Source organism: Dendropsophus ebraccatus, chromosome 12 (assembly GCF_027789765.1).
Source record: "Dendropsophus ebraccatus isolate aDenEbr1 chromosome 12, aDenEbr1.pat, whole genome shotgun sequence".
In the NCBI taxonomy this organism is placed as follows: domain Eukaryota; kingdom Metazoa; phylum Chordata; class Amphibia; order Anura; family Hylidae; genus Dendropsophus; species Dendropsophus ebraccatus.
This window is the reverse complement of record NC_091465.1, coordinates 46,036,644-46,064,354: the sequence shown is the minus strand read 5'-3', so window position 1 is coordinate 46,064,354 and position 27,711 is coordinate 46,036,644. Positions and strand designations below refer to the sequence as shown.

At 39.4% G+C, this 27,711-nt stretch overlaps 1 protein-coding gene across 1 annotated transcript in view; it reads right to left on the bottom strand.

The window, feature by feature from the left end:
* Positions 1–27,711, bottom strand: part of LOC138769406 (carbonic anhydrase-related protein 10-like) — a 244,988-nt gene that overhangs the window by 178,468 nt on the left and 38,809 nt on the right. The window contains exon 2 of the mRNA XM_069947848.1: positions 5,811–5,885. Coding sequence (XP_069803949.1) covers positions 5,811–5,885 — 75 coding nt within the window. The remainder of the gene's footprint in view (positions 1–5,810; positions 5,886–27,711) is intronic.

The following is a 27,711-nucleotide window of genomic DNA, read 5'->3' as shown; positions in this document are numbered from 1 at the left end:
AGCCTAAAACAGTACAAGTTTATAAAGTATACATAAAATGAAGCACAAATGGACAGCACCCAACCATAGGTCCCACAGGAATCCCAGTAGGACATTTACACAGATTTCTGTATACACAAAAAATATGAACCCCCCCCTCCCTTTTTTGTTTTATCTAACAGAAAAAAACGGTAGTTTCTTTAATACATACACTTTGCAAGTATATATCAAGATACACCAGTCGCAAAAGTATTAAAACAACTACACCTTTGAACACAAATGAATGAAGAACATAACACAAATACACCACAGGATATCCTTTTGCATGTGTTAGGGCTATCTGATTGTGAGCCCCACTGAGCGAGGGTTATGTTATGTACATGACTGCAGAATATATGTTGGTTTTTTTTTACAAATCACAATAAATGAATACATAAATAAATCTATAAATATAATAAAATAGAAAACAAATACCTATAAAACAATAACATCCCAATTATTCAATATATATCTTATTTTGAACAACTAGTAAAACAGCTAGGAATTGCTTAAAGACATTTCTTTGAGGCTAATTAGTGTGACTGCTTGCAAACTTTTCATAATGAAAACTCTACCATACTGCAATTTTCACCTCCCACGGCTTCTGGCTCTACTTGCTTTATATAGCTTCTGTCTATATTAGTATTCAGCCGATCTAACCCTGCAGAATGCTAAATATTCTGAAGACTAACTAAAGTGCTTTATGTGTTTTTTGCTTGCTTCTCCAATACTTCCAATTACAGATAGTAGATGTGATAAAGGTAAGACATTGGTAAATAGAGGTAAAAAAAAAGGGGCAAAATTAATATCCGATAGGGTTCACATCACTAAGAAAATGGAGTTTTACTGCACAAGAATAAAGGTCATCAAGAAACATTTGACATTAGAAGATGAAGTATTTCTTACGAGTGAAAATCATGAGTTAATACAAACTAAATATTCTGCTTACAATTTAAATTTTCTTTTTTACCTGCCAAAATCTTATGCATTGCAACATAGCCATATGCATATTGAGGGACCTATGGCACAAAAAAAGCTAGTAGAGATGAGCGGATTTACAGTAAGTGAAATCCCCAAACACTCGCCATTTGACTCCTAGTGGCTGGAGAAGATAGATACAGTCCTAGTGATGCATCTTCTCTAGCCCTTGGAGTCAAATGTGGAGCACTCAGGGTTTTGTGACCTTGAACTGTAAATTTACTCATCTCTAAAAGCTAGTCCTCCTGGTTCAGGGTAAGGCTATGTTTACACATAGTGAAATAATATGAAAGTACTGCCATAAAATTAAGTGATGTACAGCCATTCCCCATTGAAGTTAATGGGAATTGGCTGCACGGTAGAGAAAACAGACATAAATAGTATGGGCATAAAAATAATAAACATGCTCATTATTTACGACCTGTTTTTATCCACCTGTTGACACATGGTTTTATTTAGGCAGCAGTAAAACATACCAAAATAGCTGAATTTCTAACATAGCAATTAAAAAAAAAAAAGAATTCCTCCAAAGGATCAATCAAATAACAAACTCAAAAATAAAACAAAAATACATCTGTAATTTGAAACGGGTAGAAAAACAGTACAGAACAGTAGCCGGTATTTTACTATTATAAGTTACATTACCATTATATATATATATATATATATATACATTTTCTTTTACAGTTATATAATATTTTTATTGTGTCTATGTTCACACACAGACTGTAAGTCAAAACAAATGTGAGGCAACAGTGGTGCACTATACATACTATTTTTTAGTTTAATAAAATATCATTGTGCTTTTTTTGCAAAAAACAATGGAGAAAAACAATAGGGGATAGAGATGAGCGAGAAGTGAAATATTTGACTTTTGAGAATTCGAATCGAATAGGCACCAAGATTTGACTATTCGAACGAATATTCGATCCCATTTAAGTCTATGGGAAAAAAATTTCCTGCACTTGGAAATCTAAATTTGACTACTTGAAGGTCACCAAGTCCCCCATGAAACCTCCCTAAACGATGCCAACACCTCCGGAGTGACACTGTGACATCAGGGGGAGCATGCCTGGGTGCACCCAACACCTTAAAATCGCAGTATAATGCCACTCTCCGCATTTGCAAATGAAAAATATTTGCGAGCGCTTTACGAATGTTTACAGCAATGTTTACACATTTCCTTCGTATTTCTTGTGCAGCTTTACATACATGATTCCAATGTGTGTCCATAGAGCGTCACGTTATTCGCGCGTATCGCTCATCATGCTGTACGAATGTCACTGGAACAGTATGAATGACATGCCTTTTACTAGGCTACTGGAACAATAGCTACACGTGCCTTTTACTAGGCTACTGGAACAATAGCTACACGTGCCTTTTACTGGGCTACTAGAACAATAGGTATTACATGCCTTTTACTGGGCAACTGGCACAATAGGTATCACTTGCCTTTTATGGGCAACTGGCTCAATAGGTATCACAACAGGTATCAGGTATAAAGTTTATGTGCCCTTAGTGGGATAAACCAGGGACACTATAAGTCACTTGTACACACAGGGTACTGGAATGAATACAGCTGCTGATGCTGATGTTGCTGATACTGATGCTGCTGCTGTTATATCATCTATGTCTTAGCACTGAGAAGTGCTTTGGATTCAAAGATGACTGTTTTGCTGGATATTATCCCTGAAAATTACTTTTGGGTTCAGTAGTAATCCTGCCTAACCAAAACGCTACTAAAACCTATCTCTCCCTGCTCCAAGATCTTTCCTGGCTAGGTTGAAAACGCATCTGCGGTCGAGAGGCAGAAGTCAATTATTAAACATTCAAGGTCATGTGGTTCAGCCATCCAATGAGGGTAGACGCCGTTTTTGCACTGCGTGCGTACTCCCAGGGTCCCTCACGGCCTCCGTGCATGGTGAAGGGATCAAAAAAAGCACAGTATTCGTCACACTACTCGATTGAATTTGAATCTTTCAATAGGGAAAAACAATAGAGATGAGAGAACCTTTTAAAAGTTTGATTCAGCAGGTTTGCAAATTTTGGGGGTAAAATTTGTGTTAATCCGAACCAAACCCAGATAGGCCATCAAGCTGTTCATGTGCAGAAGTCCCGGAGAGGTGGAGTATACCCCTATGCGATGGCCACAGGGATGGTGGGCTGTTCCCACAACCTGGCTGGGTGTGTTGCCACCTCCTTCCTCTACATCCACAGGTGCCCAATTGTGAGAGGAAGCCCACATGTCTTATGGGCCACAGGTTGAGGTTATCTCTCATTCCTGCATGAGCATCTTGCCAAGTAGGGCCAGTTGGAGAGCCTCATGTGGATTGCACCCCTTGGGCCGTAATGGTTTCTGTTATGTAATGTGTGTTAGATGTTAGGTGACTTTTTTATGTAGAGACTCTAATGGGCGCTACTTCCTATGAACCAAGAGGACCTCTATCTACAAAAAGGGACTTTTATTTAAAGAAAACTATAAAGATTTACAATGCCAGTTTTATGTTTTCTCGTTAACACTATGGCAGTCACCAGACTCTTTTGTTTACAAGTGTTTATAAGAAAACTTTAATATGGACGCTGTTTCAAGTGACTCTTTAAAGTTAAAGGGGCACAAGACATCCCACTTGATAACTTATGTTTTTAATTATTGTAATATTTATGCTTATTGCACTTTATTTATGTATATTATCTTGCATATGAGGTATATGCATTGTACTTAAGAGAGAAATTTTCACTTATTGATCCATCTATGGTGGCTACTCAATAGGTAAAATTCTTCTACCCGTTGTACTTGACGTTTTAGTAAAATCACAGTTTAACCATAAATACCTTGTCTCCCTGTTGGCTAATTTCCACTGCACCTCACCAAAAACAAAGGAGTCCCTGTAATCACCTGACTGATGACTCACTGGCTTACCTACAGCCAGGAGAGCTGTCAGGTTACGTCAGTTGGCCTTTTGAAAATCGTGTCTGGCAGCAGAATAAGCTTCATTGACAATGACAGTTATTCTGTTGCCAGACTCTGTTTTAAAAGGTAAACTGACAGGTGACTAAATAGGTTAACTTCTCACAGGATTGCTGTGGACAAGGTGTACAGCCACACACGCAATTGACAGTACAGGAGCCATTTCACATATACTATACCCTCACGCTATTCATCCATGAATAGCAATGCTACTGTCCCTGATACCTATTTAACCTTCTATAACCTTCTGTAACCCTGGCTCTACTGATTTCTAATGTACTATGTGCGGCCACCACAAGCTTGGAATGAATCTCAGTTTGGGAATTTCGGTTTACTCATCTCTAAAAAACACACCTTTCTTCATTTATCAGGCTTTGCCTGCTGTGGAAGAAATAGGCTGGAGAAAGATAGAATCAGATGGAAAGACATGCTAAGGCACCAGGAGTTTGTAGTATGAGATATTACTCCAGTGCTCCTTCCTGATTACGCTCCTTTTTAGATTACGCTGCTCAGTACTACTCTATAATGTCCTCCATGCCACTGCTTTAGAAGTAGGGCAGGATCTCCACTTATGTATGTATGCAATGCATGGAGGACATCACAGCAGCTAAATAGAAAAAGAAAAAATTCCGATACTTGTAGACAGCGCTGTCCCAGAGAACATCCAAGGCTTACACCGAATTAGTGAAAAATAATAGTATATTTATTTGTAAAAAGCACAAGGTTTACGCGTTTCAGGAGTTACATAGTCTCCCTTCATCAGAACAGTGCATGCACTGTTCTGATGAAGGGAGACTATGTAACTCCTGAAACGCGTAAACCTTGTGCTTTTTACAAATAAATATACTATTATTTTTCACTAATTCGGTGTAAGCCTTGGATGTTCTCTGGGACAGCGCTGTCTACAAGTATCGGAATTTTTTCTTTTTCTATTTACTCTAATACGGGCCCTTGATTGGGAGTATCCCGTTCTCGATACATCTGGCTGCAGTCCTTAGGTTCCTTCGCTACCATCTCCATACGGATTCCTGGATACCCCAGTGGGGTGTTATGCTTATAGCCCAAGGGGCTATTAGGTGAGTGCAATTGTTCACTCTTGGTCTAATCTGAGCCTGCCACAATAAGACACGAGGCGCCGGTGCCCTTGTTTTTTCCTGTTTTATCTTTTAGTATCACAGCAGCTAGTCTCCAACCACTTGCTTAGGTACAATTGTAAAATAGAAGTGAAAACTGCAGAACAAAAAAAACTGCTAAAAATGTCATCTTAAAGTTTTACACTGACAAGATATAGTGCTACTCCTCATATACACACATGACAGCTAATCCAGAAAGTTACCTGAACTGACAGCTACACTTTAAAAAAGAGACACATAATTGGATGGATTATTCCCCCTGTATTTGTTCCTGTCCATGGTTATCTCATTAAAACTGTATGAAAAAACGGAATTGGGCATTATGACAAAGGCAGCAGAGGGAGGCTTCTCACAAGGAGACAGCTCTTTTATAGTTAGAGAAAGGACTATAAGACCTTTTAGACTATAAGGAATTACCGTGATGATAAGTGGAAAATTAAGTACAGTATTTATCTGAATTGAATATAATATAACACCAGGACAGTAAAATATGTTTACACCATTGTTATATATATAGCAACAGGAAATTCTCCATTGGAATCTGTAATATACTTTAATTACCCCAAAACCTGAAAAAAATGCTACACACTGAGACAACTATTGAGATAAGTATCATGACAGAAGACAGTGGTAATTCTTTAATTCAAAGTGCTGGTAAAATGTTTTGCATATTCCTTTAAAAATGTAAATGTAATAGGATAAAGCGTACATACCTGGTACAAAGCTCCCTTGGACTGCCTCTTTATATGCCCACCACTCTTCATATGTCTTAGCTGGGGTGAACTGTGCTGAGAATACACAAAGGCACAATTTAAGGTACATAACGGAACAGTTGAAGTACAAAAGAAACTACAGATTTCAAAGCATCCCCATTATTAAAGTACAGTATTGTGCTATTGTTATATTCTATACTTACATCAATGAATTTTCTTGCAGTTGGACTTGCACAGTATTTACAGAGAACATTGCAGTTAACCCCATTTAAAAAAAAAAAAATTACACCTATAAGATTGTATGATAAGCTACACGTTTAATATTCAATATTTATCACAAGTGAATATTTAATATCGATCGCAAGTAACACTGTGTTCCCACCTAAGCAAGGTCATTCTATACACAGCAGGTGGTGGATGGGTATTACAGATTACACCTGCCAGCAGTGTCCAGGATCATAGATAATTCTAGAGCCTGGCTGTTTAATCTCTTGGATGTCATGGTCGATAATGACCACTGTTTGGAGTTGGCTGCCCTGTCTGTAATTCAATCTCCACTGTCTGCAGTATCTAAGTGGTTCAAACGGCAGACAACCTTAACAAATCTATGCTTACCTGCCTGTGCTCCCCCAGCGGCAGGCTGAAGGGGGGCTGAAGACAACGGAAGAGGACCCTGGGGAGTGCAGACAGGTGGTATACTGGTATACTGGTATACAAACTGGTATACTACAAGCAAACATTTTTCTTTTTTTTTTAGGAATGAAATTTAGCAAAACTTCACTTTGTCAACAAAGCTTTGCTCATCTCTGGTTAAAACAAAGGAGGCATTAAGAGGATAGGTTGTGTGTGGTGGGTCAAAGTCATGGCAAGAGACGTTTTAGAACAAATCCCTCAAAATCTAATTTAGACAAAATTTTTGGGGGAAAATACTAATTTGATTAATATATAATCAATTTGTCCACCTCTAGTAGCAACCAGAAAATTCTGAAATTAGGCTATTGTATTGTTGGTAGCCTTTGTAAGATACATACTTTTAATTAGGGATGGTCCGAACCTGCAGAGGTTCGGGTTTGTATAAACCCGAACGCTCGGCAGCAGATTCCCGCTGTCCCGGATACAGCAGGAGGAACTCCTTGAAAACTGGGATACAGCCTATGGCTATGGCTGTATCCCAGTTTTCCAGGCGGTCCTCCAGCTGGATCCACCTGCTCCACAGAGCAGGCAGACAGCGGGACTCATTACCGAGGGTTCGGGTTCGTACGAACCTGAATCTAACCCAGTTCGGACCATCCCTACTTTTAATTGTAATACAAACAAGGAACACTTTGAAAGATGTGTAAGTGTAAGGTCACCTAGGGGTTTATCTGAGTACTTAAGAAATCTTTTTAATGCTAAGTGAATGTAACATTAAAATACACACCTCTAGCAGATTTTTGTTATGCTTTTTAAAATGAAAAAATAAAAAAGTTGGAGGTATTAGAAGAAGCAATGAACCAATGATGTAATGTTCACCTTTATGCCAACTTTTCCAAAAGTTCTGACCAAAATAGGTTTACCGACTCGGTTATGTTTTGTAAAATAGGAGACAGCCTATCTCATGCCTGTGTCTCTCAAATATTTTAAAGTGTACCTGTCATGAAAAAACTTTTGAAGTCCATTTTTTTTTTATCGGCGAGAGTTTGAGTGCTAATAATGTGGCTATTATGTGTCTGTCTGTCAAAGACCAAGGTGTGAAAACTTTTTTCAATTTCTACCAATAAAGATTAACCAGAACTATATATGCAGGTTATCTGCAAAATTGTTCAAAGAACATAAAGACAATACTGCAAACACTGTGTGCAAGTTTATATCCTGTTTACTTGTATGATTCTTTTCTAGGTTAAGTTCCTTTAATTTGTAAAATATAGGCTTTGGTGTTAGACATAAATATTTTTGTACTTATGAACACACAGTAAATTGAACTTTGGAAGAACAGTTTTAGCTGTTTTCTCTTGAACATTAGTAAAATAAAGCTTGATTCCAAACAATGCTTTTTATCATAATTTTGTATAAAAAAACAACTCTTTTAGTCTATTTGTGGGGGTTCAGAGTCTCTTGGTTAATGTGCACCACCCATTCACAAAAATATGCAGGGTAAGTAGTACGGCACATCAAGATAAGCGAGGTGAATGTCCTATTAGTTACAGGAGTACTCCAAAACTTTTTATACAATGCTGCAATTATAAAAGGAAGAAGCTATTTTTTTTACCTTCCCAAGCTCCTCAGGGTCCTCCTGCGGTGTCTCCTGATCCCTAGCTGAACGATCCCATCAACATTTCCAAGACTGACCAGTCTCGGCAGTGATAACCCACTCAGTCAATCACTGATTGAGACGAGACGGTCAGTGATTGGCTGAGTGAGCTGATGTCACTGTCAGGACGAGTCCATCTAAGAAGTGGCGGTGAGATGATTCAGCGGGGGACCTGGGGACGTTGCAAGAGCACACCAGGGGAGTGTGGATAGGTAAGAATAGCTTATTTATTATATTCTTTATAACGCTGGCACTAAATTTTTTTCTTATGCTTGAGTACCTCTTTAACTCCTTTCCGCAAAATGAACGTCAGGTAAAGCAGGTAGTTCCTGCTAAATGATGTTCTTGGAATGTCATGCTTTCCCTGCCTCCCCCCACTGTCCCTAGCGACAATTGGGCAGCAGGAGGAGGCTGTCTCGGACAGCCTTCTCCTGCTGCCGCTGCCCGGAGGGGATCTGCGCTCCCCCCGGGCATTTTACCCTATAGGTGCCACTGTCAGTGGGACTGCAGCGTCTATGGGGAATCCAGAGGGTGATCCGGAGGGGGGGGGGGGGGTAACCATAGCAACCCAGACGCTGCGTCTGGGCTGCTCTGGTTAGAACAGTCCAGCCCCTGCACTAAGGCAGGGGTCGGATCGTGTGAATGAGTTATCAGTGTACTGACAGCTCATTAACTCTATAATACATTACAGCACAAATCATGTGCTGTAATGTATTATAGATGTACCTGAAAAAGTAAAAAAAAAAAAAACACACAAAAACACATAGATAAGTTAAATAAATAAATATACACATTCCCCGCCCCCCCCTTATAAATGATCCACTATAAATGAGATACATATATTTGATATCGTCCGTAATGACCCAGTCTATTACATTTATTATCCCACCTGATTAATGCCGTAAAAAATAAATATAAAAAACTAACCAAAATGACAATTTTGTTAATCACGCTCTCTAAAAAATATAGAAAAAAGCATATCAAAACCATCACATGTACCCAAAAGGTGTACCACTAAAAACCTCAGTTTATGCCGCAAAAAAATATTCCTCACATAACTCCAATGGTGAAAAAAAATGTATATTAGTGCTCTTACAATATGGAAGACACAAACAGTATTTATAGTATAAATAGCCACAAACTATAATAAAAGCTATATAAAATGAATATCACTGTAATTGTAACGACCTGACAAATAACGATCATGTTACATGTAACGTGTAGTAAACAGCGTACAAAAAAATGGTGAAAAACAGCTGCTAAATTGTGTTTTGTACCACCGTAAATAAAAAAAATAAAAAATACCAAATTAAATAAAAAAAAGATCAGGGTACAGAATGGTACAGATGAAAACGTTAACTTGTCGTGCTCAAATATTTTGGCAACGCAAGGCCTCTGTTACATGGTATAATAGCTAAAAAAAAAAATATGGGGAATTTCTAACATTGGAATTGGAATAAGGAGAATAAATATTAAGTTCCATTTTTTAGTTAGTATTTGTTAGAGGAAAAAAAATGATTAAAATAGAATATCTGCCAAAAAAAATTAACATTTTAAATTTCCCCTCCAACTTCCACAAATCCACTTCAGAACTGAACTGATCCCTTATAAAATCAGAATGAGAAATTTTCCTGAAAATTTGAAAAATCGCTGCAAAATTTCGAAGCTGCTTACATCCTAAAAAGTAAAAGGACAATCGCCAAATGATGTCACCATAAAGTAGACATGTTGTAGATGTTGCAGTAATAATTAGTTCACATGACATGGCTATCTTTCTTAGAAAAAGAGAATTTTGAATATAAAGAAATGTAAATTTTTCACATTTTTGTGCAAATGTGTTTTTTTTTTTGTTTTGTTTTTTACAAAAAACTACTGAATGTATCAACTAAAGTATATCAAAGTTTATCTTAAAATAACCACGATAATTAAAAGCATCGCAGAGTTATCACTACATAAAGAGACAGGTTAGATTTGAAAAATAGGCCCTGGTCATTTAGGCCAAAACAGGCTGAGGAGGCAAGGGGTTAATGACTACCATTAAAAGGAAGGGAAGCAAAGACCCAGAAGAAATGAAGAGCTGAATCCAAAAATAAAAGAAGTTATTAGAAAATACCCAAAGAAATGATTACTAAGTAAACTAACAGGTAGATATGTCAGTACATAATATTTACACCTCAACAATATATATATATATAACGCTAATCACAAAGTGAGAAGTCCAAAATACTGCAGTGAGTCATAACAGATGCAAACTACAATACAATTGTAAAGTGCAAGTACATACAAGACACTGTATGCTGCCTCCACCTTAACAAGACCTCCAATGCTCCACTGCACACAGTATATCACGTACAGCTTTGTCAAGGGTCAGCTGATAAACTGGGTAACAAAATTGTGCTTTTTTTTGTGGTTTTCTTATTTTTACCTTTCAGATATTCCCTCTAAAAAGTCAAAGTTCTCTTGTCAGAGACTTTTTTTTTTTTTTTTGTAAATCGATGGCTCTTAGTCATTGTGGCAACGGACTGGTTGTTTCTAACATTTTGCACACTAGGTCAGGCAGTGACAACTTGGTGACACTATCTCCATCTGACAGCAATAATTTTATTACCTGTAGTGATTAATGCACTGTGACTGACCAGAAATGATCAAGCCGCTCAGATACTCCCATAAATGCCAGAGCGGCAGTGTAGTACTTTATGCTGCTCAGTGAACTGTGTGACCATTATCAGAGAGGAGCATATTAACAATTAATCACTGAATAACTAAATTATCAATGCTCTACAGCACAAGTTGAACACACTACACTTGCGCTGCCTATTACAACTGTAGCTGTTGTCCTTTCTTTATCATATCAGTTTGTATGCCTCTAGGGCTAGGCCCCCACTTTTTTTATCCTAATTTTGGTCAGTATATTCACCAAACCCATGCGTGTATCCAAAACACAGGAATAAAACTCAAACCTTTCAATTGTAGGTTTGCTCTGCATTGGCTTCCTTTTTGGTTTTCCGTAAAATTGTGCAAACCTAAGGCTATGTTCACACGGTGTATTTTTTTAAGACAAGAACGTCTGCTGTTGGCGATAAAAACAACGGTTTCTTGCCTTAAAATAATCCACGGCATTGCACTCTGGCAACAATGGCTGCTATACAAACACTGTATTGAACAATGGCCGTTGCTCTCCTATAGCTGTTAAAATATTTGACATGTCAATTATTTGCGGCTAATAATGCAGGAGCAACAGCTATTGGTCCTGCTTTGTTCACATAATGTGTGGCCGTTCTGATGGTCGTACATTGCATAGATGTCAATGGTTAGTTGCAGCACAGGCACACCCAAATGTGTCCACATTCCAATTAAAATATAATTATGTTCTTGTGGGCAATATGGTAATATTGGCTGCATGAACATGACAAACAGTGTCTGTTGTTTCACACGGCAAATAACGGCCATGTCAAATAATGTAAACACAGCCTAAGACTATTGTGGTTTTCAAGTGCCTTTTTTTTCCTGTTTTGCACGTGTTCATTATTGTTGTTGCCTTAGTCCTTGAGGCCAAACTTGGCTGTGCAATTTAGATGATGATGATTTGCAGGTGCTCATGGATTCCGCTTTATTCAAGTAACACGAAAATCACAGTTTTGAACTTCCCAAGTGTTTTTTTTATTTTTGTTCAAGCATTTTCTGAGAAATAAATCATATAATAACCTGTCCTAATAGCTCTTGCTAACAACTCAGCCTCTCTCCTACCCACAGCACATGTCTCACAAATGTTTCCCATACAAATAATAGGCTTTGGATATGTTCATTGTGTCCATGTCCATGTGTCCCATACAAATAATAGGCTTTGGATATGTTTATTGTGTTTATGTCCATGAGGCTTGCTATAATGCAGTTCACGAAATGCTATTAAAAAAGGCTTAGGCAAGATGGCAGCCTCCATAAGGCTATGTTCACACAGCATAAAAGTTGCCATCGGCCTTGCATATTCTTTTATGGGATCCCGGCCGGAGCGTATACACATAGTATACGCTCCGTCCGGGGTCCCAAACGGCACCGCAAAGAACTGACATGTCAGTTCAGTGAATTGCGGCAGTAGGAAACCCTGTCAGTTCACACAATGAAGCGAGCAGCTTCGGCCTCTTGCTTCATTGTGTGATATGAGGAGCTCTGATGCGGGTGCGCGCTGATGCACCCGCATCAGAACACTGCGGCCAGAAAGATCATCCGGCCGGTACTGCAGTACTGGCCGGGATGATCCTTTCAGAGACTGGCCGTTCTGTGGCCCGGCTGGGTCACGGAACGGCCGGTCTCATTTGCCATGTGAACATGGCCTAATGTATGAAAATAGAGAGTATAGAAGCCGATTAGAAAAAAGAATATGTACCAATATCTGACTTTAATCAGTAAAAACAACTCTAGGTTATACATTCTTTTTTAAAGGTTAAGCCTTCTCTTGGCTCACATTGCCTACTTACAGTATATAACACTCCTGGTTGAGCGCAAATTAAAACTTTTGAGCCTGCTTACCTCGTCTTGAGAGATGCTAATGTTAGTACAAGTCATGGCCTAGTAAGTGATTGTAGTTTTACATAAATGCCTAGCACATGTTTCTCTAGATAAGTGCCCGGTTATTAGGTTATCTTTAATTCATAAGCTCTATGCATTTCTTCATTGCACACCTGGTATTATGATCTCTTCTGTTATGCTCAAACATACTAGATTATTTATTTAAATGTTTATTTTTATTCAATAATGCACTTTAGTATTCATCACTTCATCCAGTAATCACCATGTTAATTTATGCTATTATGCTCAATATTATTCAGTAATAAAGCAATACACTATTACTTCTAAGTTCCATAACGGCATCTATTAATGGCTGTAATAAGCTTTGGCGGGCTGCCATTTTCAGATACCATCAAGAAGAAATAAACGTATAACTACCTGCTCTTGCTGCAGCCTTTTTTGTATGCAGCATTTGGCTATTGGCAACAGCTTCCAGTTCCTTATTTATGTGTGTTTGTATAATTGCATGGCTATACATTCAAAGTTTATGCACAACATAAATAGAGGAATAGAAAAGAGGAAAGACCTAAACGTTTCACCCAAGATGCAGAGCAAAAGAAAACAAATAGAACTTTTAAAGATATAACACATGGCGACATGTTTGCATTTTTCATCAGTTTATTTTTTAGCTTGTATGGCAGCACAAATATCCTTGGCTATCGGCACAGGGTTCAAAAAGTTCTAGTTGATTCTGGAGGTGCAGGATAGTACAATCTGAGCATACTTTATATTCTGATCTGTGAATAGTATGATTGGACATTGCAAACTTGCTAGTAGGAAATGCGAGGTTGCATTAAACATTGAGATGAGCTTTTTTTCCCCGATTGATTGCTTTGCAGATATCTTATAGCAGCTCTTTGTAAGACAGTTGTTGCAACAAAGTGATACTTCATTGTAATAATTTTCCATTTCCATTTAGGAAGACTGTGAAGGTAAAGGAATAAAAGAAGTGCAAACAACTTTAAAAAAATATATTATTTTGTTTTGTAGAATTTGATGGCTAAACAATAGTTCTGCATTTGAATTTACCACATCTCTGAGGATGGTCTGTTGTACACTGTTAACTGAGATTTGCTGAGATCATTGTAACCTATAGTGGTGATAGCACAGTACCTAGCATGGTGCCTCCTACATCACCCCTTTGTGTTTGCCCATTGTAGTTCACTAAGGGGAAATAAGGGGCAGTATACAGGAGGCTAAAGGAGTCTATACAAGGGGTCATCTACTGACTACCAACTGGAAAAACTACCTATTGGGGGCTAGCAGGGGAATTACATATTGGGGATGCCAAGTACATGGGGGATACTCCATACTGGGGGACTAGCAGAGGGATTACTTCTACAGGATACTTTCTACGGGGGAGACTACCAGGGGTCATTACCTATAGAGTGATGCCTATTATGCCTATGAGGCATATTATCTGTACAGAGATGCGTAACCAGTATATGGGGGCACAAGGGGGCCTAACCACTGCCACACAAAGAAAGTAATTACATTTAAAAAATAATGAGACCAACTTTATGAGTTTATCAATGTACCAATTAAAACAATATTAAGTTATCAAAAACAGAAAGGAAACACATACAGCATAACCATAGTAAAAGCTAAAGTTGGACAATAATAGAAGCAGTACCAGTGACAGTACCAAAAGTTCCAGTGACACTACCATTTCTAGAATATTCCTACATGCAGTCCTACACGGTTACAGGCATAGCATCTATCCTATAGTAAACTTACAGCTAGGTAGGGCAGGCCAAACGACAACAAGAAAAAATATAAAGTGGCTACATGGAAAAAAAAATCTATTGCAGGTGCAGCAAACTTCTAACCTTCTGGTGGTAGAAATTCTATACATGTAGGGCTAAGTCCCACGTTCCATGCATGGTCTGTAAATGATCGCTGTTGATTCTGGCATTCCAGAGGTTAAATTGCTTGCATGAATGGAACTGCTGGTGTCAGTCATTACCTGTTATGTATAGAGAAGACTAAACTCCTTACACTTTTCTTTTTTTTTTTTTTTTTACTTTTTGCTTTGAAAACATGTAGTGTAACATGGCATAAATCCACAACAAAAGTGAAGTGAAGCGGACTGAATTTTGGTGCAGAAAAACTGTGTTGTGTTTCTGCCACTTGGTCAGACCCTAAATGTACCAGAAAACAATAAACAGCTGAGTAGAACTGAGGAAAGAAATTTTTGCTTCAGTGTTTCACAAGAGACATGCATTGAAAATATATAATGAACTATATAGTCAAGAAGGGGAAAGCTTCAAAAAGACTACATTAATAAAAATACTCATTCCTATTAAACAGAATATGACTTTTTTTTTTTATCTGAGGCATAAATTATGCACTGAATTGTAAGACCTTCCAATAAGCTTTAATTAAAAGGTGCTTTCCAATAGCTATAATCATTCTGTACAGCTCCTGAAGCTCCACTCCTGAGCTTGGAACCTTATCTGCCTTATACTTTGTTTAGTTCATGAGCAATTTTGTATCAATTCCTTAAAATAATTACTTAAATGCAAAATCAAAACACACAAAAAAAATAAAAATCAAAGGTATTTGTCTTAACAGTTAACTATGCCATCCATGTCCACTGATTCATTTTGACGTCCTGCTGTTTAAATACATAAAATTAACAAAAAAAAGATAGAAAAGAAATTGCATGAACTTATATCAGGATGGCACAGAAGGCGAAAGGTCCCTGGCTGTGAGGGCTTATACTTTAGAGGGAAAAAAAAGAAGAAGAAAAAGAAGTCAAGGATTAGAAACTACTTACAAAATGAAGTCTGAATTATTGCAGTTTATAAGCTTTTCAGAATAGGTCGGATTCCAGATTCCTTTTAAGTTACAGCCTGGTGTTTAGTTAAGTGCCAAATTATTGGGAATGTTGCAAGATAAAGAAAAAAACTGAGAAAATTGTACTTTAGGGACTGGAAATTACAGTGGGAAAGGATTGGGAGATAAGGGTAGAGATGTAAGCGGAGACAGGTTGTGGAATACCTTGTATATTATTGTCAGTGCTTGGAAGTCTACTGATGTACAGCCAGAGAAAGAAATGGAAAGAAGGAGATGAGGTATGGATTAAGGGGAAGAGGTATAAGAGCCAGACAAGAAAATTGAGGATCAAGCGGTGTAAGTTATTAGAGGGAAGGCCACAGATGTTGCATCTATTTGGGCTATGATGATGGCAAGTTGGTTGACTTAAGGTGGGGGAAACAATTTCATGAGAACCTCAAAAGTTCATATGCTATCCAAAGGCATACATAAAGAAGAGCAAGGGTCCAGGTAAGAGACTAGTGATAACCCATAATGCTAATAGAAGGGTAGTATAGGTAGATATATGTTGTGGGAGATGGTTTTTATTCTAAGTCTATTGAGCTTGTCTCCTGTAATCGTGCTTCCGCACTCTTCTCTCGACTATAGCTAATGACTGGAGATGGTCTCAGCACTGAGCCCCCAACCGATCTCAACTTTTAAAATGTACAATGACAGTAAAGCTTTATTAAAGTAACAGTCCCAACCCAAACACACAGACACTCTCGATACCGGGGGAGGGTGGAGGTTGGGAATGTTGTGCATTGGGATGTATTGATGATTGGAATTTTTTGATCATGTGGTTCGTGAAGAAACCTTAATGTCATGTTGTCTAAGACTCAATTTTTGCGTTGTGATGTTTTGCTTAATAAAATAAAAGAGAATTAAAAAAGTAACAGTAAATCACTTAAGGACCCATATTTTACCAATACGTCACTTGAGGACCCATGATGTAACGGTATGCCAGAGGCTCTATGAAGCAAGCTCAGGAGCTGAGCCTTCTTCATAGAGGGTAAGGACCAGCAGATCCTGATAATTTACCCTGACTGCTGGAGGTCTCTTACATAACTCAGTCAGCTCGGCCATCTTCTAATACAGTCTGCCATAGGCAGGTGCTACATGATAATTGCAGATAACACTGGTCATTGCTATACAATGATATAGCATTAATCAGTGTGGGCAATCTAATGATTGCATGTAATAGCCTCTTAAAAAAAAAGTTTTAAAAAATAAGACAATAATGAAAGTTTACCTCCCTCCCTTTCCCATTTTATATATAAAACACATAAAAATAAATAAACAAGTAAATAAATAAATGAACATAATATATATATTTAAGTGCATATCTAAGAAAACTAATAAAATACATCAATAGTGTTCCTGTATGGGGAACAACGTAAATGAAAAAAAGCTAAAGAGTGCCAGAATTGATATTTTTCATATGTTACATTATATGTCAGAAAAAAATTAATAAATAAAGAGCAATCAAAACGTCCCATCTACATAAATTTTCTCCTCCATCAGCTTCTCCTGCTATGATACAGCTTTGTTTACATTTTGTCTGTTTACAAACTGCCCTGCCTTACCGAGTGGCCAAAAGTGGAACTGCAGTGTATATAGATTGTAGCCAGATATGCCCCTGCAGCCAGTTTCCAGTCCCCCTTGTAGCCAGATTTGCCCCTGCAACTAGTCCCCCCCTTTAGCCAGATATGCCCAAGTAGCCAGTTCCTTCCCCTTTAGCCAGATATGCCCATGCATCCAGTTCCCCCTTGAAGCCAGATATGCCCATGCTTGTAGCCAGATATGGCCATGCAGCCACTTTTCCCCTCTTGTAGCCAGATATAGCCATGCAGCCATTTCCCCCCTTTTGCCAGATATGGCCATGCAGCCACTTTTCTCCTCTTGTAGGCAGATATGGCCATGCAGCCACTTTTCCCCTCTTGTAGCCAGATATGGCCATGCAGCCATTTCCCCCCTTTTGCCAGATATGGCCATGCAGCCACTTCCCCCTTGTAGCCAGATATGCCTATGCAGCTAGTTTCCCCCCTCACCTGTAGCCAGATATGCCCCTGCAGCCAGTTCCCCCTCACCTGTAGCCAGATATACCCCTGCAACCAGTTCCCCCCCTTCCCTGTAGCCAGATATGCCCATGCAGCCAGTTCCCCCCTGTTGCCAGATATGCCCATCCAGCCAGCCCCCCCCCCCCCCCCGTAGCCAGATATGCCCATGCAGCCAGTACCCCCCCCCCCCCCGTAGCCAGCTTTGCTGCTGAGCCAGTTCCCCCCTTGTAGCCACTTGTCATGGCGGTCCTGCTTACTGTTTCACACTCTTCTAAATGCAGCAGGTGGACTGGGATGAGAGGGAGAGCAGGGGAGGGGGGGGGGGGGGGTGCATGCCACTAACAAACCAGAAGATCGCTGGTCCAGTAATGTGATCCATCGGCCTGTCATCTTCTTTCTATAAACCCCGGTCCTGCATCTTCTCTTCTTCCGGGTATTGGGACATGTGTGACATCACCGTACCATTACTGCACCTGTAGCCGGCTTTCTTTTTTGGCAGCAGAGTACTAAATGCTGATGATTGGCTGGTACCCGCTAGCTAGCCAATCAGGGTTCAGCGCTCTCATGCCAATGAGAAGGAGAGCCGAGAACAGGCCCAATATGGGCATGGGAAAACCACCGGACCGGAGGAAGAGTGGTTAAAGGACGTAAATAGAAGCAAGAAGATTGGCAGCCAGAGGATCACGTGACCGGACCAGCAATTTCCTTGGGAAGCCATCTAAGGACACATAAGTATATTAGGAAAGAGTTAACCTTGGTTAAAGGTGTTATCCAGCTAAAATCTTTTTCTTTCAGATCAACTGGTGTCAGAAAGTTATATAGATGTTTAATTTACTTTTATTAAGAAATCTCAAGTCTTACCATTTCCTTCAGAACTTATAGTAGCTAATAAGTATGGGGTTTTATTTTCTGTCTGACACAGTGCTCTCTGCTGACATCTCTGGCCGAGACAGGAACTGTCCAGAGAAGGAGATAGAAAACCTCTCCTGCTCTGGATAGTTCCTGTCTCGGCCAGAGATGTCAGCAGAGAGCACCGTGTCAGATTAAAAATAAAACACCACTTCCTGGAGGACATACAGCAGCTGATAAGTATGGGAAGACTTGAGATTTTTAATAGAAGTAAATTTCAAATCTATATAACTTTCTGACACCAGTTGATTTGAAAGAAAAAGATTTTCGCTGGACAACCCCAGAACAGTTCTCAGATCCACAGCATGTCAATTGGGTTGCAAAAATGCAGCTGCACTGTCCGATAGTCCACTGCTTTAGTTATGCAAGTATAGGTCGGTAACGTTTGTGTATATACACTCAGACTGAAGGCTGTATTATGCTACTCCCACCACCAGATCTCACTGTGACTTTCACCTTATAGTGCACGGCTGAAGGTAAAACTATACTAAGGGTTAACTGATGTCTATATTGATTATTTTATGGTGATTTTATATCTAACCAATCCCCGCGCTAGCCACCTTGGAGGTCACCAACCTATCACACAGGGTTTTCTTAGTCCTTTTGCCCAATTAGATACCCAGAAGAACCATATATACAGTGGGGTTGGTACTAGCTGTGCAGATTCTAGTCAAAGTGTTACATAGAGAAAAAGTGTACTGTATACAGAGAACCTGCTGAAGAGATTCTTCCAGGCCCTGGCCTGAGGCAAGGACCCATGCAACTTTATGCAAAAGATTATACTAATTTCTATAAGCCTTATGTTCCTAGTCATGTCCTAGGGGACTAAGGGACAACCCTGTCTATGCTATTCCAGGTATATTGCAGTAGTCAAGTTAAAGGGGTTATTCAGCGCTACAAAAACATGGCCACTTTCCCCCTACTGTTGTCTCCAGTTAGGGTGGGGTTTGGAAACTCAGTTCCATTAAAGTAAATGGAGCTTAATTGCAAACCACACCTGAACTGGAGACAACAGTAGGGGGAAAAGTGGCCATGTTTTTTTAGCGCTGGATAACCCCTTTAAGTGCATAAGCTGAGTCTCTTCTGCTAGCTGCTATGTTTCCTAAGGGGTTGCCCCAACAGCTAGCTCTACCCACAAGATGGGGCCTATATCACTGAATCTGTGCCCATAAACAGCAGTAGGTGGAGGTTCATACCCGTGGGTGTAGGTAACTCTTCTCTAAAGCCTCCACAGCTGAGAATCCTAGAATCTAGACAGGACACCACTAGCCATAGTCCCATTACTGGCTTCAAGCTAATACAACCAAGGTCAAGTTTATTTCAAGTAACTATAGTACTAAGAGACTGTGTACATATCTCTATCTTGCTCCCAGCGCAACACTCAACCTGAAAAGTATTGTCTATTATCTTCTCTTATCCGCCAGCGTACCAGCTGTGATCCGTACAAGTGGAAACTACAAGTATTTGTTGTCTGCTACAGCTTACTAAATGGTGAACAACTGCTTAAAAAAGATAGTGATATATCAAGTATATATCAAGTATATATCAAGATATATCAAGTCTTTGCCTGTTTCAAGTTATTAGGACTGAGCATTTGTTAATACGCAACACCTGCTGAATCTACAGCTGCCCTACACAACCAAAAAGCTGTGTCAGCGTATCCAGGGGTGGGCAATCTACCGCTCCTGGTCACCATCACAAGTGCCTTTTGGGGCACTGCAACACCTCACCCAGCCACATAACACCTGCCCCCCCCCCCTTGGTGGCTGCACAGCCAATATTTTTCTATTCACTTTCAGGGTATGTTTGGAAAAAAAAAAAAAATTCTCTGACAGATTTTTGGGAGGCCGTCATTTTGAGGCCACCCAAAAATAAAGAGAATGAACATTATTGTCCGTAATTATCAAAATATGTTTTCACCTCAAAGTGACTGCTGTCCAATGACTGCAGTAAGTCCTCAATATTGTGGATTTTGATTCAGACTACAGGTCTTTTAACACTTTCATTTTCCTTTCATTTGTTTATTCTGTAATAAATCGGCACCAAAACCAGCACACTTTAGTGTGTATTTTCGGCTGCTGATTTTGTCGCAGAAAGGTCGCTTATTATGCGGTTGAAAATCCACAGCATTTCCATTACACATGACCTTGCCCTGTGAGGTAGTACACATTGCATATGATGTCCACTTCCACTACTTGCTCATATTTATTCTGCTTTTTATTAATAAAACCTGCCATCATCATAGTATATATATATTAATGTTCTGTCCCTTTAGTCGCCAAGAAATTTAATTTGCCTTCGTGGTAAGTTTTTAGATTCTAAGCACACTGATCCTCTAGTATTCAGCCGCTCACCTTTAGCCCTGGGGAAGCTACTCTCTCCTGTGGACGACTGAAGAATCCAATCTTTCTTATTAAATTTCCCTCATGGATCTTGTAATAGACTTCATAGAAGGAATGAGTAAAAAACCACTCATGCACCTCAGTCAAGCACATTTTTTTTTTGTGATTCACGAAAAGGGAAAGGACTGAAATTATATATTAAAGGCTTGTTATTACCTACATCGACCCTTGATGTTATCTCATTTCATTTATATCTTCTTTTCCTGTGGCTTGTATGTAAATCTTTCAGCACACAGACTGTATCGAAAGTAATCTAAACCATTGGTTTCATTTTGCTCCCTAGGGAAAGTAAGCTGCGCTAGTTTAGTAATGACCATTCCACTTAATTTACACTTGAACACTGTGATTATATGTAATGTATGAAACAGATCTTATCAACACTCTGATAGCTGTTAACTACTGATTTGGATTACTCCTGTGTTCAGCTTGTCAGCTCAGCTTGACACTTAAAGGGGAAGTATTGCTCTATTGCTCTCAGTAACCCACTGAGCAGTATTTTCCCTTATTAATATATCGTTGTACTTCACAGCAGGATTCCAAGGTGTTGAGCCAATTCATTTGTAAACTGTACACAGCTACTTTCATACTTCAGGATCTCATATGTAACTCTTATATCTGCCAATTTATAATTAAATTGTAACAAACAGTGAGTGTGGACTAACTCTGCTACTCAATCGGTTCAGCTTTGGGCCGCACCAGGGAGCAAAGTCTAAGTACCCTCTATCTAACTCCAGGATGTGGAAGTTGGCACCTTCCGCAGCAGCTGGCACCTAAGGACCAGACACAGTTGATACAAAGCATAGGGAAACAGGTTGAGTATACGAGCTCAGCAGAGCAGTACCAGGGATAAGACAGGAATCATTGTCAGACAGGCGAAGGATCAGGCCAGGTAGCTTCAATGTAACAATGCTTAGGCAAGGTGGGTGCAGGCGAAGAGACTTTAAATAGGTGCAGGTAAAATTTGATTGGCAGAAGGCATCAGTAGGAGGCTAGCCTATAAATCCTGACACGTGGATGCCAGTGACGAGCAGCTCCAGGATCAGCATGGAGGAGAGCAGATGTGGTACCAGGATGGCACCACCGGTGGTGAGAATCATCTGGCGGTGTTACATGTATACAGTGAAGCTGAGAAACATTGATTGATTTTGTATGGTCACATATTTTACCTCTAAACATTGTGAAATTCCAGAACAGCTGTGGAAACAAAATGCTGCCACAGCATTTAAATAGGTATAAATATTTGGCACAATATATTTCGCACAAGAAGGTGCAAATCTTTCCACTATAGTTTTTCTCTGTGTTTGTGTCACGTCTGGTTTTCCTAAAAATAATAACTCAAATATGATGTGTCTCAAAAAATATTATTTTTTCAACTGCCAGTTATTTGGCCACTCCAAAATGCTGTCTTTTTCGAGTTATTAAAAGTGTATCTGTCATTAAAAAAATATAACATGTCACAGGGATATGTCAAAAGTTTTGATTGGTAGAAGATTCAGTGCTGAGACCTTTAGAACAGGCAGGGAGAACGAGAGATGTCTGACCCAAATATATTAAGACAGCTAAGTTTTTCAAATCCTTTCACCTTAGGTTTTAGTTTTTCATACCACTCGCACATGGCTGTTTCTTTTTGTTGTTGTTTTTTGTGCAGCTACTCCCCCCTATTTATACTAGAATAGTTTACATGGGAAAGTTGTTGGGAACAGGTATCTGATTGTTCATGTGGCCATTCACTTCCATTATTGTCAGTAGCACATTCCCTGTCTACACGTTAAGATCTGCTGTTGAAAAACTGTTGTTTTTATGCCGGCATAAATGATGCAAATACATATTTGTTTGTTTGAACGTTTGATCCTGAATGCATAATTATGATCCCTGAATACATTCTCAAAGGATTGATGCCATTTTTATTGCCCCCAGGGGATGTTCACACGTAGAAGATTTGTTGCAGAGATTTCTACAACAAAATTACTATCCCTTACAGCTGCGTTTTTATTGTTACATTGCAGATACATCGATTTCTGTTAGCCCTATAGAGCTGAATGGGACACTTACAGTAATTTCTGGGATAAAAATCGCCCCCCCATCTTTGTAGGCATAATTTAAAGGGAAACTAACAGCATGTTAGTCTTCTAAGTTCAATGTTCCCATAGCGCACAGAATGCTAAGAATGAAGGTAATTTTCTTCCTGTTATCCTTAGCGCTGTTGCTGTTAAATCTTTAGTTTATTTTATATGTAAATTAAACGGTTTGGTAACCGGAAGTAATATAATAAAGAAGCTATACCTACCCATCCATTGCCCTCGCAGCTCACGGTCATCTGACAGTCTCCTGTAGCTCCCGGTCCAGTGACATCACAACCTGGCTTAGTGATGCCTGCTTTGTTTTAGCTATAGTCTGTCGTAAAAATAGAACCTGCTAGGATTTTATGTCACCTGAGGTTGGCAGCTGTGGTTTTAGACATAAAACAAAGTCATGTTCCTCTTCTCTTTTTGCTTATAATTCAAATTGTATTGGGACATACTCTTAAGGTTATATTTCCCATCTCTTAATCACCATCTCCACTCAGGCAATTTTTTGTTAATAACCATAACACTTAACTTTGATGATACCCATTAATGATGCCCTAGTGCCATCCTTGCATGCCGGTCCCTTATAAATTTACTATTACTATCAAAAAACTTTTTTTCTTGATTTGTGATTAAATCTTTTTATTGTTTCAATTATTTTTCATTGGGGCTTTGGACCAGCCACATAAAATTCTCTCGACTCAGCCCTAATCGTTTTTATAAAACATAGTCACTTTTTACAGATTCTTAAATCACCATTAAAGCTTTATGGAATGTATAGTTTTGCTTTTTTTAGTTCACACACAGTATTTTTGCTCAGTATTTTGGTCAGTATTTTGCAACACAGAAAGGCTAGGTTCACACACTGATGAAATTTAGTGGATGGCCGTCATTTATTGGCAAATAATTGCTGTTATTTTAAAACAACAGCCATTTTTTGAAATAACGGACGATATTTGTCATTAAATAACGGAGATCCACAAAATTTTAACAGTGTGGGAACATAGCCTTTCTGTGTTTTTAATTGCAAAATGTTGACCAAAATACTGAGCAAAAATAACGTGTGGGAACATAGTCTAATATCTTAATGTACAATGTAACTGAGTTCATTCTGTGGGTGAGAATTTGGCTGGAGGAATCAGCCGATGCCCGATTTCTCTCTGATCTATTAACACTTCATACTCTGCTGCCAGGGTCATGCCTTTTCCTGATTCCTCTTTTCCGGTGCTCTTGGGGTTAAGCTTTTAGGTGTTGCTAACTAGCTCCTGAGGCTTGCTCCATTAAGGGGAGGGCTCCCTGGCTGTTATTGGTCTCTACACTGCTGTCAGACTCCTTGCTCCTATCAGTGGCTGGGGCGGGACTTCTGGCAGCATTTAAAGTGACTGTACCACCAGGCCCAGACTGAAGCACTGGAGGCGGGCCCACCCACCCCTAGTGGGAGGAAACCCTAGCCCCTCTATGATAGGGTTCCATTGATTCTAATGGAGTCACGTCATGGAGGGACTGGGGTTTCTTCCCACTGGGGGTGGGTCGGACCGCCTCCAGTGCTTCAGCCTGAGCCTGGTGGTACAGTCACTTTAAGCTGGTAGTTTACACCAAAGAGTTGCCAGTGTATGTTTGGTCTCCAACTACACCAGTGAACTTATTGTACTGCTTGTCATTAGACATTTGAACTTTGCCTCTGCCTCATCCTTTTGTACTTTGTTACCTCTTGTGCTTGACCTTGGACCTGACTCTGTTAACCCTTTGCTTGCTGATTTGGATTTTGATGTTACCTTCTGTTGCCGACTCGCACTACCTGACCTGTTTGTATATACAGTTCTGTGTGTTCTGTCTACCGCCCCATATCTTTAGTTAGGTTAGGGACTGTCACCCAGTTGCTGCCCTAGGGTTAGCCTAGGGGGGAAAGTAGGCAGGGATAGGGGTTGCGGGTCGAGAGAAGGGACTGCCATCTTCCCGGACCCCAGGGCTCCCTAATAATAAAAAGATGTTTTTTGCAGTGTTCTGTTTTTTCTGTTTCTTTTTCCCACCTAGGCTATTGCATTGATTTACATGGGCACTGGGACAGGTATGTTTCCATTACCCCCTGCTCTTCCTGGGTACCATTGGTCTGCTATTGCAGATTTTTTTAATACTTGTGTAAATGAGATTTATTTAACAACATTGTATTGTACTTTGTTGAGGAATTTCAGTGCCGAACCTGCAACCGAAATTTAACCCCAAATGTGTGAGGTGTGAACTATTTTTTTTTTTTTTTTTTTTTTTGCTGCTATGCTTTATAATAACCACAACTTGACCAAACCGGACCTAAAATGTGCTTCTGATCTTGTCTTCTGATTTTCATGCATTGTCTTAAACTTGTTCCAAAAGGAAGAAGCTAATTATATATTAACATTGCTTTGAAAATTTTAGGTCTTCAAAAGGTGAACTTGCACAAATGCTTGGGTTTTACTTTATAGTGTATAGTTTTACTTCCAGCCATGTGACATGATTCAATAAAGATCTATAACAGATGTAAAACACAACTGTGCCAGATTTCACACATTACTTAAGCATTGACTATGGTAAACACATTACACTTAATCCTTGCCAGGAACATAATACTTATACAATAATCATTACTCTTGAGAAGGATTACACTGAATGTATGAGAGCCCTGAACAGACTTTGATATTTAATCCAGATTAGACTGTAATGATCTGGAGTATTAGTAAGTATATGGCCGCTTCAAATAAAAAAAAAATATTATAGTATGTGCAGATTCAGTCTAGACTGTATACTGTAGAGATTGTACAGCATATAAAAATAACTAAAAGGCATATAATATTTTGTCAACTTTCAAAATATATTAAATGTATTCATATTTTGAATAGTTATTCATATTTTCAAGTGTTACTAAACATTCCAGATTTCCCACTTTATTGTAAATGTAAATAAAGGAAAGAATAGTGAAAATATAAAACATTCATTTGCTTTCAAGGACATAAGGAATAACATTATTTGAGGTCATCACATCAATTGCATATGGCATTTTCACCAGTTTTCACCTCTGCAGGCTCCACCCTAATTTTAAGCTGTCCCAGAGCTAGTGGATGGAGTCTATATGCTATGTTTCCTATACACTGTACATATGCAAAAGAGGAGATCCTGCTCTTTGGCATCCTTATGGTGCACGAAGGGCATTATAGAGCAGTACTGAGCAGTGCAAGCTATGAATAAATCAATGAGAAAAACTAGAAATGTGTTGAAAAGGAGCCACACTCCATGTGCCCCAATCCATGTGCTATAGCTGGTATTGTCACTTGCCTCTAGTAGGCTATGTTCACACAATGTTTGTTTGTGGCTGTCTTTATAAACAACCGTCATCTTGACAGTAAAATATTGCTGTCTTTTGATCATTATGGTTGCAATTAATAATCAATATCATTATTTGTGGCTGTAATTATCAAGACAAACATTGTGTAAACAAAGCCTTAAAGTGAATAAGCTTAGCCAGTAATACCGTGTATGACCTATGGATCAGTTTGGTGTTATTTCTGGGAGAAATCAGCCATGTTTCTGTGAAGTTAGCCCTAGTGTGTGAGGTATGGTAATTAGTAGAGATGAGTGAACCTTGAGCATGCTCGAGTCGTTCTGAACCCGAACTTTCGGCATTTGATTAGCGGTGGCTGCTGAAGTTGGATAAAGCCCTAAGGCTATGTGGAAAACATGGATATAGTCATTGGCTGTATCCATGTTTTCCAGACAACCTTAGAGATTTATCGAACTTCAGAAGCCCCCGCTAATCAAATGCCGAACGATCGGGTTTGGATGGACTCAAACCCGAACCCGCTTCGCTCATCTCTAGTAATTAGAGGTAAACTCTATTGGGATGAGAAGCTGATGTGAATATTGATAATCTCTGCACATTGCAATATATACCCTGTTTCCCCTGAAAATAAGACATTCCCTGAAAATAAGACCTAGTAAAGGTTCTACTGAATTGCTAAATATAAGACTTACACCGAAAGTAAGACCAAAGTTTTTCTTTGGAAGTATACCCACTAAACAGAACACCAGGGTATGCAGCTGTGATTCTTTTTAGCCTGCCCCCCGCTGTTGTCCTCTACCTTCGCTGTCCGTTACAGGACATGAAGACCATCACCTGCCACCAATCACGATGCACGGCATCAAGAGGCTTTTTGCCTGCTGTCATCCTCGTTGTCCCCTCCTGCCAGATGTAGAGCTGCACACAGTCTGCCATTGTCCTGTTTCTGGCTGCCATAACGTACACTGTCCCTGCTGTGCTGTATGAGTGTCTTGTGGTGAGCTCCCTCTGGTGTAAGGCAAGAATGCATTGAAAAACTTTTCTTTTGGTATAGTATAGTTCTTTTGGTCCTAGCTACTGGGATTCTGAATATTAAAATATTAAAGTGCCCTGGGTATCTTAATTCACTGTGCTATAATCTACTTTGCTGAGTTATGCTGTAAAATTCCAATCTGCAAATCTGGCGCACTGTCCCAAGCTCCTGGGGCACTGCTGGTCCTGCTTGCTGTGCCTAACTACTCAGGAATATGCTTGACTGGCTCTGCTGCTGACATCTTGGCTAAACTAAATTTCACACATGTGTAAAGGTATGTTCACACTGAGCAAATACAGCAGAATTCAGCGGCAGATCTCTCTGCCGCAGAATCCCGCCGTGCTCAGTGTCCCGCTGTGAGTGAAAGAGAGGGCACGCGCTTCTCCACTGCCACCGCTCTCCGCTCGAAGAAGTGACATGTCACTTCTTTGAGTGGAAAGCGACGGCTGCG